This window comes from Urocampus carinirostris, chromosome 14 (assembly GCF_059441175.1).
Source record: "Urocampus carinirostris isolate Australia breed hairy pipefish chromosome 14, RoL_Ucar_1.0, whole genome shotgun sequence".
Taxonomy (NCBI): Eukaryota; Metazoa; Chordata; class Actinopteri; order Syngnathiformes; family Syngnathidae; genus Urocampus; species Urocampus carinirostris.
In genome coordinates, this window is record NC_142362.1 from 25,950,873 (window position 1) to 25,966,436 (window position 15,564).

The 15,564-nt window shown below is 39.0% G+C and overlaps 1 protein-coding gene and 1 pseudogene across 13 annotated transcripts in view; both read left to right on the forward strand.

The window, feature by feature from the left end:
* The window catches only part of clybl (citrate lyase beta like), a 117,004-nt gene that overhangs the window by 41,713 nt on the left and 59,727 nt on the right, over positions 1 to 15,564 (forward strand). For 12 of the 13 annotated variants that reach the window (XM_088353389.1, XM_088353390.1, XM_088353393.1 and 9 more), the window contains exon 2: positions 1,118 to 1,316. The exons of the other annotated variant lie outside the window; for it this stretch is intronic. In XM_088353389.1, coding sequence (XP_088209515.1) covers positions 1,118 to 1,316 — 199 coding nt within the window. The remainder of the gene's footprint in view (positions 1 to 1,117; positions 1,317 to 15,564) is intronic. 13 annotated transcript variants of the gene reach the window in all.
* Positions 5,595 to 5,684, forward strand: LOC148353052 (U2 spliceosomal RNA; annotated as a pseudogene).

Consider the following 15,564-nt stretch of genomic DNA (forward strand, 5'->3'; position numbering starts at 1 on the left):
AAGGTGCATACATTTCGGGTGAAAATTTTGAAAATAATAGAAATTGTTGCCATGTTTCTTAACAAGTCTGCTTAAAAATGACACACACTAATTTCTGGTGGCTTCACTTTGCGGTTGCATTTCTTCTTCCCTCGTGATTGACATCGGCAGATGACATTAAGTGCATTCTACATCTAAACAGGGCACTACGAAATGTGTGTTACCAAGGATTATTTATCAATAATGGACATTTTTTGGGGGTAATGCAAAAATCAAGGTAGTGTTTCCCAGTGGTAAAGTGTAATTAGAAGAACTTCCTGCGACTGAAAATGTAAGTGACATATTACCGTTGTATTTTAAGCAACACCTTTATAGGGATAAATGTGTCTCCAAAATCATTCACACAAGATCCACAAATATATTTGCGATTTGCTCAATATCTATATATATTAGTGGCTCCGCAAAATACACAATTATTACCAGATTCCTTTTTTTAAATACTTGAAACATTAGTAATTTATCCTTGAAAATCCCCAAAAGTACTTGAATTTTGGCCATGAAAAATGTGTAAAAACCCATTGAATTAACACTCAGATTTTGCTTGACAGACTAAATTTATATTCAAAATTAATTAAAGGTTCTTGTTGGTGGGCATAACATCATTCAATCTTTTTAATCACAGGGTATCATGTATTTTGGTCAAAACTGGCCTCCATTTCTGGACTCTGTTTCAACCAACACAACCTCCTTGCCTCCCCCCGACACTGAGCAGTGGGGCCACATTCGCATATGAGGGGATGAGTTTGTTCTGAACACAAGAAAAGTAAAGCCTAGGTCATTACATACATCCCCACCACTTCAATGACCAGCTGAAGGGCAAATAAGACTTGGCGAAAAAAACAAAACAAAACAAAAAAGGAAAAACTAACCGAAAACTTCTTCAGACTTTTACCACGGTCACCATGTTTACTGTTGAATTTATTTTGATTATGACAATGAATGCAAAAACAACCTTTAATTATTATTCAATGTCCTCAACCCTGCATTTCTGACGTATAAGGTCTTCTGCTTTATTCAACGATAATGAAAGCATACACAATGTGTGCTTATGTTATGCGTATACATTTCTTTTTAACAGGGAAGGTGTATGGCTCAGGTTGTGCACGTATGGATGGCGTCACCTCCACAACACTACAGGTGCTTCGCTGTCTTATGTACCCCGCCGAGCTGTCCTCTACTGCCCTGGCAATGATGAGCGAAAACTTAGAAAACTGGCCTCACTGAATTTAGACTGTGCCGTTCTGGACTGTGAGGATGGGGTGGCCCTCACTAAAAAGGTAGCGATCCAATCTTGCATGCAGGGGTTTGTACGGGTGCTTGAAATCCTTGAATATGCTTAAATTTGGATGTAGTGTTTTGAATGATTGGAAAGTGCTTGAATTTTGGGTGAATTGCTTGTAAATGTTGAAATTGTTGCCATTTTTCTCAACATGTCTACTTAAAATAAGACACCGGCTCTACCTGCTGGTGGCTTTATTTTGCCTCTGCATTTATTCTTCCCTCTTAACAGACATTAGTCTGTGTGCTATTATTCTATGAAGCGTCATCATCCCCTAAGGGTGGCGTCCAATAGGACAAGTGCCTGCTACACCTAAGCAGGGCATTATTAAATGTGTATTAGTGCAAGGATTATGTAGCAGTTATGGGCCATGCAAAAAATGAAGGCAGTGTTTCCCAATAGTAAATTGTAATTGGAAGAACTTCCTGCAACTGAAAATATAAGCTACATATTAACATCATTTTACCTAACGCCTATATGGGGAGAGATTTGTCTCAAATAAATAAATGAGCATCCATGATTAAAAATTGTATATGTAAATTGCTCATCTATTTCTAGATCTGCAAAATACATGATTTGCGGATTTAATTTCTTTATTGGTACTGGAGAAAATTAAAAAATGCCTTTGAGAGTCTTTAAAAAGTGCTTCAATTTGGCCATGACAATGTTTATGAACGCTGGACATAAGCATCCAAAACGCTACTTTATTTTCAGGACCATTAGGCTTAAACAGATTATTTCGTACACCCTATAAAACAAGTATTTTGTCATGTATTTTTTTGTATATAAGGCGCACTGGAATATAAGGCACATGAAATTAAAACTTCAATACGAGCAACCACATCTATTCGTGGAAAATTGGTAGAAATTAGTGCAAAAATGTCACTGATCAAAATTATGGTATGCGACAGGAATGTAACCTGGATGACGGCTGTAAAAGACATAATTACTAGGCCTGCAACTAACGATTATTTTAATAATCGATTAATCAATGAATAACATTAAAAACAAACCACATTATTAACTACCTCCTCTTAAATCAAATATTGAAATTTGGCTGACAAATGGGATCAGAGTGCACAAAATGTAATATTCTATAATATTAAACAATGAAAAAATCAAGTAACAAACAAAATGCTTACAAATGTACGCTATACACCTGCAGATATAACCTTTTTTTAAGTAATCATTAATGTTTAAGGGGCTGGGTAGGGTTACTTTAACTTGATTACTTTCAATTACTTTTGGATTACTCCAATACTAAATATGCTAATAAAAGACAGAAGAAACTAAATACGAATAAAATTACTAAATTTTGTGCAGGCTTGGGGAGTAACGGAATACAGGGAACGGCAAAAATGATGTTGGCAAGCTGTTTTGATTTATTTTCATTTTGTTTCTGTCGCATTTTATGTTAGTTTTGCCGGAGATCAAAGAGATCAAAGCCAGGAGAGAAAGCTTACCACGTGTTGAGTCATCATTTTATTGATATTTAGTTTCTTTTGTCTTTTATTAGCATATTTGGTATTGGAGTAATCCAAAAGTAATTGAAAATAATCCAGTTAAAGTAACCCTACCCAACCCTGGGGACATGAGCTTTTAGAACAATAAATCATTGCAAATCTAAAAACCCAATGACACGTATCAACATTAACGTTCCATGTGTTTGTCAAATAGAATAAAAACAAATTAGTGTAACTCTTTTAAAAAGGTCCAAATATAGGTATTTTGTTGTTTTAAGGGACATAAGCTTTTGGACAAAGAAATAGATGTACATGTAAAAACCCAGTAACATGATTTGCAACAATAACAAGTAAAACATAACCACTGTCACACTTGTTTACTCACTCTTCCTTTTTTAAGAACATTGCATTACAATGCAAAATTGAGAGCATGTCTTTGAGAATCATGTTGAGGATGCTCTCAGTGATGACAGCTGCTTGCTGTGGTGTGCATGATGTATCTTTCTCATCATGAAGCTTGTCATTGTTTGCTGTTTTGTGATGCAATGAGAACGTATAGTGTCAGTATTATTATAGCTCAATTTAGAAGGACACAATAGTCACTGAGACTTTGCCAGAAAAGTGAAACTTGATGCTTAAATTTAATAACACCATTGTGTGCAAGTTGAGCTTTTTCATAAAGCACAGTTAAACACTGTTTAAGATTATAAGTGTTATAATGGTGGGCACTTAAAAGCCTCGGTTTTACCCTAGTCTCTTTGGGCACATGTTTATGATAATATTGAACATTGAGCTGATTTGTGTGTGTGTGTGTGGTGCAAATAATTTGTTGTTCCCTTTTGTTAATTAGGGGGTAGTACTGTTTTTGTGCTGTGCCCAACTAAACTGCATTTATTTAACTGAAATAAAAAGTATCTCACTCACACACACACACACACACACAGTCATGAATAAGCTAACAAGTAAATGCTAGTATTACGCCAGCGACCAAAGACTAACGTTATGTTTTCTCACTTAATCATTCAGACTTTGTCAGAAAATTAAACATCCTGCTTAATCTTACCACCATTGTGTAAAGGAGAAGTTATTTTTATTTTTTTCGAAGTTCAATTAACCCCTTAACGTGCGGCGGGCTGTCGGCACGCTGTTAAACAGTTGTGTCTTTGAAATGTAAACAGTCACTGAAATAAGTTATGCCACATATCATTGAAAAGCGTAAATTCTTTAAAGTCAAAATATGATAACCATTTCAAGGTATACCCATCAGGGAAACATTACGATCAATACCCAAAGACTATGAAGCCGGGGTAACTCACCACTATGTCCCCCGGCCATCTTCAACGTCTCTGAATGTCCGCAAAAAATGGCTTCATTACGAGGACAATCCATAGAATCCTACCGTGTATTTTATTTTTATTCTAATGCTGACAGATGAATAGAATTCCGCCTTAAACATCCCTGCTTTATTTGACATTGCTTCTTGTAATCTGTTTGTTATCTCCGTTTGCAAATATCCCAATAAAATTTAATCACAATTATTCCCAATATGGTAGTTATCACTCCCCTTTTGATTGACACCTTATCCATGATGAGAGTCTGTTCATGCTAGTTGTATTCATGAACAAGCACAAAGTTACACTAAACTTGTCTCACTTTTACCTTTACTGCTCAGGCGCCCAAGGCGGTCATTAGAAAAATGCATGAATTAGCTGCGTCATTGCATAAGCTGCAGGGTTAAAATCTTGGGGAAAAAAGTTGCTGGTTATAGTCCGAAGTTTTACGTTATATATATATATATATATATATATATATGTATATATACATACATACACAGACGCGCCCTGCAACCAGCTGGCTACCGGTTCAGGGTGCCCCCTGCCCACTGCCCGAAGATGGCTGGGATGGGCTCCAGCGCCCCCCCGACCCTACTGAGGATAAGCGGTCCATATAACGGATGGATGGATGGATATACAGACGCTCGCCTACTTACAAACATTCGTTAGTTACGGACAAAGGTACATACGGACATTTTTTTGGGCATGTTGAAAAATATCCTGACATTGCTGTAAGTTAGATTTTGTATTATGTGCACCTTGTTTCAAATACAGGACATTACTGTAGTGCTTCTTTCCGTCACATGGCGCTGTGAGAGGTCACCCAGCATCCACTCCGAAGAAGAAATCTGGCTTCTACCTCCTGGTTTTTGTGTATACACACTGAACGCTAAGAACTTTGACGTTTTTATTGTTTAATATGTCGTGTATCCATTCAATATGGTTCGTGTAAAGCTTAAAGAAGAGGCATGTTGTTTCATTTGAAATGAAAGTAGAATATGTAAGGTTGATTCAGTTGAGAAAATGGTTGGATCTCTTTTTTTTTCGTCCACTTTTTACCCCGGAGGATGAAGTTGCCTAACTGTTCCAAAAGTAAGTTCAACTTAAATTTATTTTATAGTCAAGTCAAGTAATGTTTATTTGTTTATTTGTAGCTTTGTTTTTCAGTACTATGCTTTTTCATTCAGCCTGCTTTGTAATGTTATGGAGCATATTATTTTATAAAAAGTTCATTTTTCAGTTTCAAAACAATACAGGTTGCTTAATCCTTAAACATACTTATGTAAACCTTAAACATACAAAATATAGCACTCAAGCAACTTACAAACAAATTCAATTTACGAACGATTGTTCGTAAGTAGGGCAGCGTCTGTATATATAAAGTGCATCCGGAAAGTATTCACACCGCTTCACTTTTTCCACATTTTGTTATGTTACATCCTCATTGTAGAGATCTGCTTCCAATTTTTCAGCCTGATCTTTGATTTTTGCAATCCGGAGATGGAATAAGAGCTTGTTCTGTCCACTCCACGCATCGGCCCGGTATTGCAGTACCTCCGGAAACGGTGCATTTGCAATGATCGCAGCAAGGCTTTAGGGCTAGGACCTTAGCTTGGCCTTTTGGCTGAGAGTAAGTGTCCCGGCTCCTAGGCTTTGTAGCGTATTGTGAACTGACCGATAACGGATAATGGATAATGATTAACGAAGATAGATCAATGACCCTTAAAAACCCCAAAACCCCCTCATTCCAAATTGTATTAATTTAATCTCTTATCTCAAAATTCTACACAAAATACTCCATTATGACAATGTGAAAAAGTTTTTTGCAACTTTTTTTGAATTTATTAAAAATAGAAAACTAAGAAATTACATTTACATAAGTATTCTCAGCTTTTGCTTAATACTTTGTTGATCCCCCTTTGGCAGCAAATAAAGCCTCAAGTCTTTTTGAATATGATCCCACAAGTTTAGCACACCTATCTTTAGGCAGTTTGGCCCATTCTTCTTTGCAATAAGTCTCAAGCTCAATCAGGTTGGATGGGAGAGGTTTGTGCACAGCCATTTTCAGATCTCTCCAGAGATGTTCAATCGGATTCAAGTCTGGACTCTGGCTGGGCCACTCGAGGACATTCACGGAGTGGTTCTGAAGCCGATCTTTTGAGATCTTGGCCGTGTGCTTTGGGTCGTTGTCCTGCTGAAAAATGAACCTTTGCCCCAGCCTGAGGTCAAGAGCGCTCTGGAGCAGGTTTTCATCCAGGATATCTCTATATATTGCTGCATTCATTTTTCCTTCTATCCTGACTAGTCTGCCAGTTCCTGCTGCTGAAAAACATCCCCACAGCATGATGCTGCCACCACCATGCTTCACTGTAGGGATGGTATTGGCCTGGTAATGAGCGGTGCCTGGTTTCCTCCAAACGTGGCGCCTGGCATTCACACCAAAGAGTTCAATCTTTGTCTCATCAGACCAGATAATTTTGTTTTTCATGGTCTGAGAGTCATTCAGGTGCTTTTTGGCAAATTCCAGACGGGCTTCCATGTTCCTTTTACTAAGAAGTGGCTTTCGTCTGGCCTCTCTACCATACAGGCCTGATTGGTGGATTGCTGCAGAGATGGTTGTCCTTCTGGAAGGCTCTCCTCTCTCCACAGAGGAACGCTGGAGCTCTGACAGAGTGACCATCGGGTTCTTGGTCAGCTCCCTGACTAAGGCCCTTCTTCCCCGATCGCTCAATTTAGAAGGCCGGCCAGCTCTAGGAAGAGTCCTGGTGGTTCCAAATGTCTTCCATTTACAAATAATGGAGGCTACTGTACTCATTGGGACCTTCAAAGCAGCAGACATTTTTCTGTATCCTTCCCCAGATTTGTGTCTCAAGACAATCCTGTCTCACAGGTCTACAGACAGTTCTTTTGACTTCATGCTTGGTGTTTGTGCTCTGACATGCACACTCAACTGTGGGACCTTATATAGACAGATTTGTGCCTTTCCAAATCATGTCCAATCAACTGAATTTACTGCAGGTGGACTCCAATTAAGCTGTAGAAAGATCTCAAGGATGATCAGTTGAAAAAAGATGCACCTGAGCTCAATTTTGAGCTTCATGGCAAAGGCTGTGAATACTTATGTAAATGTGATTTCTTAGTTTTCTATTTTTAATAAATCCCAGCTATCTTCGGGCAGTGGGCAGGGGACACCCTGAACTGGTCGCCAGCTCATCGCAGGGCACACAGGGACAGAAAATTTGCTCGCTCATTCACACCCAGGGACAATTTGGACTGGTCAATTAACCTGAAATGCATGTTTTTGGAATGTGGGAGGAGTGCCCAGAGGAAACCCACACAAGCACGGGGAGAACATGCAAATTCCACACAGGAGGTTCGATATCACGACCTCAGAACTGTGCCGCACACGCGCTAACCACTGCGCCGCTGTGCTGCCCATATATATATATATATATATTAGTATAATATTACAGTATATGCACAATTCAAGGTTTGGCAATCAGTTTTCTTTTGACCTAGATCAGAGTTCTTCGGTCAACAGGTGCTTTCACATTGAGCCCCTCAAGGTAAACTACCTAAGTAAAATGTTTAAAACAAGCACATTTCTCCCTATTGTTGTGGCCTAAAGGCATAAGTGCCCCTCTCCCAAGCTTCTTTTAAAACAAGGTGACCACATCCCACTGGGCAAGCAGCGGGGAAGCAGCAGATGCAGCAGGTTAAAAGCATTCTCCTCCCGCCCACGCCACCTCCCCATTGGCCCCTCTGAACTGTCCATGAAATTGTGATTGGAGAGCGTAATAAAGTGTTGTCCAGAATACAAAAAGAAAAAAAAGTAAGCTTACAAAGGTTTTTAAGTCATGATAATAAAGATGATCTATTTGGCTCCAGGCAGTTCCTGTAGTTAGACAAAGACAATAAGATGACGGTCCACGTGACAGACAACTTAGAGCTGTGACCCTATGATGATGTCACAGCTTTGGTCCAATGGAATGCAGCCATTCGACTCTGGGAGGAAGATCCAGGTTCTGATTAACCAGATCCATCAAACGGTTGTCTTTACACATAATTGGCTACATTATTAGTTTAAGCTGAGAATTAAGAAAAACCAATATGAAATCAGTCTTATCACACAATAACTGTATTTTTAGCCACTAGTTTCATTCATTCATTCATTCAGACTTTATTATTCGGCCGGGCCAGGAGAATATTGTCAGCCATAACACCGGTCCGTGGTCGCAAACTTAGGGGAAAGTATGAGATTCTGAACTGAATGACAAGAAAGGCGTTGTGGGAATTATTTGCTTGTTTTCAACTGAGTGCAAATAACAGCATTGTGGAAAACAATTCAGTCTTTCTAAACAATATGGACACATGACCACACTTGTTTTAAATGTTTTTCACTTAGAATGCTTAGTTCGACCCGAGAAAAAGTGAAACAACGTTCTCTCTACTCTTACACTTTTCGTTCACGGATCCCTTAACGGCCTGGGTTGTGAGTGCAACAATGAAAACGCAACTCTGGACAGCTTACTCTACTGTTGATAGTTTCTGGCTGTTTTTGGGTTGTGGCAAAGTTGGCACCAGTCCATTTCTTAAAGGTACAGTGTGTAATATTTAGTGCCTCCTAGTGGTGCAAGAAACTTTAATTAAAAAACAAACAAACATTTGAATACTAGGCAAAAACACCTGAACTATTTGACTATTTTTTTTGCAAGGGTAGAGGAAGATTGATGTAGCCAGCACTTACAGGAGTCTGATTTCACTGATACAATGCAACGAAAAAATATTTGCCCTCATAATGATTTCTGTGTTTTTTGCACATTTATCATTCGTTTATTTTTCAGATTTTCAAATCAATTTTAAAATCACACAAAGACAACCCAAGGATGTACAAAATACAGTTTTGAAATATTGATTCCATTTTTTTAAGGCACAAAAAAAAACACTCTGGTCATTCAGAGGTGGACTGTGTTTCAGAACAGAGGGCACACTTTGATGGCCAGACATTCTCCTTCAGGATCTTGTGGTAAATGGTAAACACCAGAATTAATTATTTCATCTACCACAGCAAGTTGCCCTGGTCCTGAGGCAGTAAAGCAGCACACCATTACACATCCACTAGCATGCTTAACTGTTGACATCATGTTCTTTTTGTCAAATGCAGGGGCATTTTTATGCCAGATGTAACAGGCTGCACACATTCCACAAAGGTCAATGTTTGATTCATCTGTCCACAGAATGTTTCTTCAAAATTCTTAAGAATAATCAAGATTGTTTTTGGCTAATGTGAGACAACTCTCTTTGTTGTTTTATGACAGCAGTGTTTTTTTTTTTTTGCCTGGGAACTCTCCTATGAATGCCAGTGTCTTTGTTATAGTGCAGTCATGACCCCTAACCTTAACTGGGCTGCTTTGACACTTCAGGTCATTACATATGTTATGTTTGTGCTGATTTCCATCCCATACTGGGTTGATGCTTTGTTCAGATGATTGACCAGATCTGGGTTCATGTTGATCTCCTGGAAATCTGACACTTTCATCAGTAAAACTGAGGTTAGTTACCTTGTGTCCCCCAATGCTGACTGTACGTTCATGTTGGTTCAGAGCTTCAGTCATGATCTTCCCTAGGAATATGTTACAATTGGAGATTGGTTTGAAAACCATGCTCCAATGGTACCATTGATCTGTACTGCACTGTTGGCATTGGCATACTGCTGCTCAATAGTCTGAACTAGTTCTATGCCCTCGTTGTACTTCCACATGGAGGCCCATAAAGTGGCCTGCCATACTCTGTCAAATGCTTTCTTTAAATCCACATAGACATGATAGAGGTGTTTCTGGTGTTGTAACGTCTTGCATAGGATGTGCAGATTAAACATATGCTCCGTGGTGCTCTTCCCTTTCCTGAAACATGCCTGTTCTTTGGCTTGGATATTTTCAGTCTGTGGTTTTAGTCTGTTCAGTAGGACCTTTAGCATAATTTTACTTGCATGGAGGTGAGACTGATGGTTTTTTAGTTCTGCATAATTGGATATTTCCTTTCTTTAGTTGCATTATTTTTACTGAATTTCTCCATGCCGATGGCCACAGTACTTTTTTGCCAGATCTTGTTGCAAATCTTTGTCAATATGTTTATCGTTGGATGCATGTGTTGGCATAGACAATCCATGTCACTCCGCATGTTCGATTCCGACCAAGTATTTAGACGAGAAACAAGATGAAAAGAGCAGTTTTTTTTAGTTTTATTACAATGAAACAAAATAAGAAATAAACTGTATATTCTGGGCTTAAGATCAGGAAAAAGTCCTTTCTGAAACGAGCATCGAGAAAAATGGGTCACTGTGGTCTTGATAAAAATTAAGCTTAGCTGGAAAATTAAACTTAACCTAGCAAAGTAGGAAAGTCAAATTTTCATAAGAGACCTTGTGTTAATACCTGACCAAGCTTGATTTTGAAGGTTGAATGATAGGATTAGGACAGACCTAAGTGAAACACCATTTTTGACCCGAAATATTTAAATAACCTACAAAACAACCCAGAATTTGGGGTCTCGGTGTTACACTACAACTACAGTTTGTGATACTTTTTACAATGAATATTTACACTTTTTCTGTTTGACGATTGAATATTCATCTATGTGCAGAAACCAACAACATCTCAAATTGAACGCTACTACGTTTGTATAAGACTTTCACCTTAGAAACATGCTGAGTTCCTGTAATTGCTTGCCACTTTGCCTCATAAAATGTTCACCCCTGCCATCCTGGCAGACGCTGTATAGGATACGGGGATAAGAGACTGACCAAAGGGTCAAAGCCACAGAGCACTTGCTAACTGTCAGCAAGGACCCTGTAGGGGAGAGAAGGGAAGGAAGATAAGGCTGACTGCACCAACACTCTTACACATTTCATCATATCTGTTTGATCAGTGGGGTAGAGGGAGAGGGGGAAATGAACCCTGGAGCGGAACTGACGGCTACACCTGTCCCTTGCCCTCATCTTTTCCTCGCCATTTTTGCCCCCCTCCTGCAGCAGTCCCTATGCTGCAGTTTCCTTGGGTTAAGATGCTTCCCTCCTGGTCTCTCGGTTGCCCTGTGGTCCACAATTTCCTCCCTGGCGTGTGTGCCTCTGTCTCCTTTCCCCACATGGGTCCCCCTATCCTATGTCCCCTGCCCCCACCTCAGCCATCCATGCCTTCGAGATTCTCTCCTAATCCTCGGAAATTTGGAACTAATGAACTAACTGCTGAGCCACTGCTACGGAGCTTGCTCCCAAACTATACTGTACTTCACACTCGATTTCCCCTCCAGATGGCTTGGTGGCTTGACGGACGCAGTGGGAGAAGAGGGGCCAGCACTTCACTCATACTCTGGAGCCTACAGAAGCACATTTACCAGACAAGTACATTAGCCCTGCTTACCGAGACAGTTATCCAAAAGGATACTTTTATCATATATTTTCAGTTGCATGTTTTTGCGTAGACAATGCGTCACACTGCATGTTTAATATTCCAGCTGAGTATTTGGATGAAGAAACAAGCTGAAGATAGCTATTTTGAGTTTCATACATCAGGACAAACTTCTCTCTAAAACGAGCATTGAGAAAATGTCTCACCACTCTCTTATAGGGAATGGCCGTGGATGGGCAAAAAATTATCTTAGATAAAAAGTTAAACTTAACTAGACAAGGTAAGGAAGTAAAATTTTCACAATAGGCCTTTTGTTAAGACTGGCGCAGCTGGATATTGAAGGTTGCATGATAAGATTGGGGCTGACTTATCAGAACACCAATTTCGACCCAAAATGTTTCAAATAACCCACAAAACAACCCAGAATTTGAGTGTTCAGTGTTACACTAAAACTACAGTTTGTGAGTCATACTTTTTACACTGAATATTTATACTTTGGGGTGGCAGTAACTCAGGAGGTAAAGCGCTCTTCTTGTGATCAAGAGGTCACAGGTTTGATTCCCGGCTATATGTTAAAGTTTCCTTGGCCAAGACACTGAATGTTGAATGCCGCTGATAAGCAAGTAGTTGCCTTGCAGTGTGTGTGAATGGGTAATTGTCGAGCACATTGTAATGCAAAATGGAAGGTCTTGAGTGACTTGAAAAGCGCTGTATAAATGCAGACCATTTACACTTTTGTCCTTATAGGATTAAATAATAATGTATGTGCAGAAACCAACAAAATCTCATAATGTTTTAGTAAGTATTGGTTTGATATACTTGCAGTCTGGCTGATGTGTCCACCAATTCACTGAACTGTCTTTATGGAATTAACTCACTGTAATCTCCCCAACGCCTATTTGAATGCTAGACTTCTCTTATTGTCTTGGTTCATAGTCAACAGCGGTGACAACTCGCATACACAATGTGCCTCTCGACTTCTTATCATTTTCAAATATGCTCCTTGTGGTTTTTGGAAGCTGATGTAATTTTATTGGTGCGGCTTTTACAGGTTGCGATGAGTTTTGAATAGTATATGGTACCTTAACCCCTTAACGTCCCAACAGCTCGCCAGTGTGCCGCCAGACTTTTCACAAACAAATACTGTACGTGTTTGTACAATGTCACCAGTCACTGAAATTTGTAATGCCACGTTTCATTGGAAGAGATGACCATTTGAAAATATATCCTTTAGAAGAACATCGCGATCCGTCTGATACAAAATACCCGGAAACTATAAGGCCGGCGTAATGCACCAGTATGTCCCATGGGCCGTTATCAATTTTTTGGATTGTCCGCAAAATTGGCTTTGTTACATCAAGGACAATCCCTGGACTCCAACCATGTAAAATATTTACTCCAAAACACACGATAATGTTGACATGAATTGGAATTCTCCGTAAACATTTCTGCTTTATTGGACGTTGCTTCTTCTCATACGTTCCTTTTGCCACATTATTTCCTTTTACAAATAAACACTCGTAAATATAATCCCAATATCGTAGTTAAGCGGGATGGTTGAAAGCTTGGGGAAAAAAGTTATGGCTTGGAGTCCGTATTTTACAGTACTCACTTAGTGAGATTAGGCCAACTCAGGTTGGATTTACATGCAATGCCACTGCAATGTTTACTGGTAAGTGAGTTCTATCTCAGCGTACTTTGGGTAAAAACTGGGGTACATGCAAATAAAAACAGTGTCTCAAAACGATGTCAAATTTAGAGTGAGCTTAGGGAGAACGTATTTACCACACACAATGCAAAGGGTGTTTGAATCAGAATCCTCAAAGTGATGTAAAAGTGCTAACCTTGCTTCAAAACAAATCACTACAATTTATTCGGAACTTTAAACCTATAAAGAAAATATCACATTTTTGCTGCCTCTTGGTCATGGGGCTTAAAAATGACACTGATGCATAAGAATCAGCAAACTGATGGTTTTCTTTCCGCGGGTCTTCTTACAACCCAGTGAAGCAGAGAAAGACCTTGTCTCTTAGCAGCTGAGCGAAGATTAGATGGTGAGTGCATGACATTATTACGCGCTATTACCTTTTTGATGTTGGTAGTGCAGTCATGATATGAGCTATGGCCTATGCATGAACTGGTGTTCAACACCAGAGATTTTCAATTTTACATAAATTATGTGGCCAACTGTCAACTGCTCCGTGACCTCCGAGGTGTGCTTGGTGTGTTTATTCTTAAGATACTGAAAGATCTGCTCTGCCTTGAAGTGGTTTCCAATGACTAAACTCCTGAAAAGCTCATGGGACATCTTGATCTTAGCCAGTTTAAACATGAATACTGAATATTTTGTATTAAAGTAAGAATATCCCTCCATCTTTAAATGTGTACTTGACACAAAGGAGGCCCACGAGACTTAAGGTAAATTCTTAAATGGGTTTCTAAAATTTAGAAATGGGGAATTTGGCTTTTTTCAAGTAAATACATTATTGGCTTGATCATATTGTAAATATCCTTTCTTCAAAGTGTAATGTTTTCCATAATTTTGGTTAGTAGTTTTCTCATGTGTTATCACCTGCATTGTTTTTTTGGAGGGGGGGATAATATTCACTGATAGCAGAAATGAGCCACGACTCAAATTACTGCAAATTCCTATTTTCCAACTACTACACTGCTTACTGCATTTGTTTAACCGAGCAATTGTTTGATGCTGAGTAAACAATGTGAATCAGGGATGTCTTGTTGATGAGACGTAGACACTTCTCCAAGTGATCACGTTAATGGCTCGTGTGCCAAATATAAAAGGAATGAAATGAATCACTTTGATTGACCATGATTGAAGTGAGATGTGACTACTACCATGGGGGGTTTTTAATTAGTTCAAAATCCAGTTTCGGATATCCAACAATGTCATTTTATCAGATAAGGTAAACTGAAAATTATTTTTGAATGTACTGAAAGCAAATACTTGAATGACTGCCCTCCTAGTACTGTAACTTTTCTAGGGAGAATTGGAATGCAGTGTTTAAAACAAAAACTGAAACTTTAAGCCCTATGTCAGCAGAAGTATCAGCGAAGTATCTTGTCTGTATGACTTTGTGCCTGTAGATTGAAAAGGTATGAATGTCCATTTTAATAAAATGTTGACAATGTTTGAGCAAATACTGAAGACAGAACCTACATAGTTGTTTTGTCTAGAAGTGGATGCGTTTTTTAAATGTGATACTCATTCTAAACCACTCCATGTGGGAAGATGATCTATGATGAAGCTGTGATCTAGATGACCAGGTAATTGCTTGTTTGGAAATTAGTGCACCTGCCTTGCAACAAAAACAGCTTGCATGGGTGGACATGCAGGTGCAAAGCTAAGTCGTTCAGGTCAAGAATACAAATTGCCAGTCTAGAACAGTTACAAACTAAAGTGATTTATACATTTTCAATGGCCATAGACTGAGTGATTAATGGTTGAAATTGCAGTAGAGCATTGATTGTAATTAAAATTAAAGGTAGTATTCATAAGACAAGAAAATCACTCACCTTTAAAACTCTTGAGAAGCTGTAACGGGGGCTCACTGTTTCCATTAGCCATTGTAGGAGTTAATAGTTTGGTGTATTTGGGCACCAGTTATTTTTTTCTAACCTGACATGAAACAGACCACATTCTAATTTACTAAAGGGAATGTCTACACAACAGTATCTGGGATTGGACAATTAAAATGTTCAAAGCTGGGGCATACTTTGAGCTGATTGGACGGTACTCAAACATGTATATTATACGTAACTTTTTTTACGGCCCACAAAAGCAACATTGCCGATGTTTGACTTGCTAAGGCCAGCTGACATCATGGGTCCAGTTGTCGGTTTTACCTCGCTTTGTGGTTATTTCAAAAAGCAACTGCTAAGTCATTCTGCCACAACAGAATTAATCTGAGCGTTTAACATACAATATTTTCCATTCCTGTTCCTTTGCCTTGTTTTGTCCCCACCGGTACATGGGGCTGCATGGTTTGCCCGAATATCAAATCCAGCCCCTGAAAATGATCTGG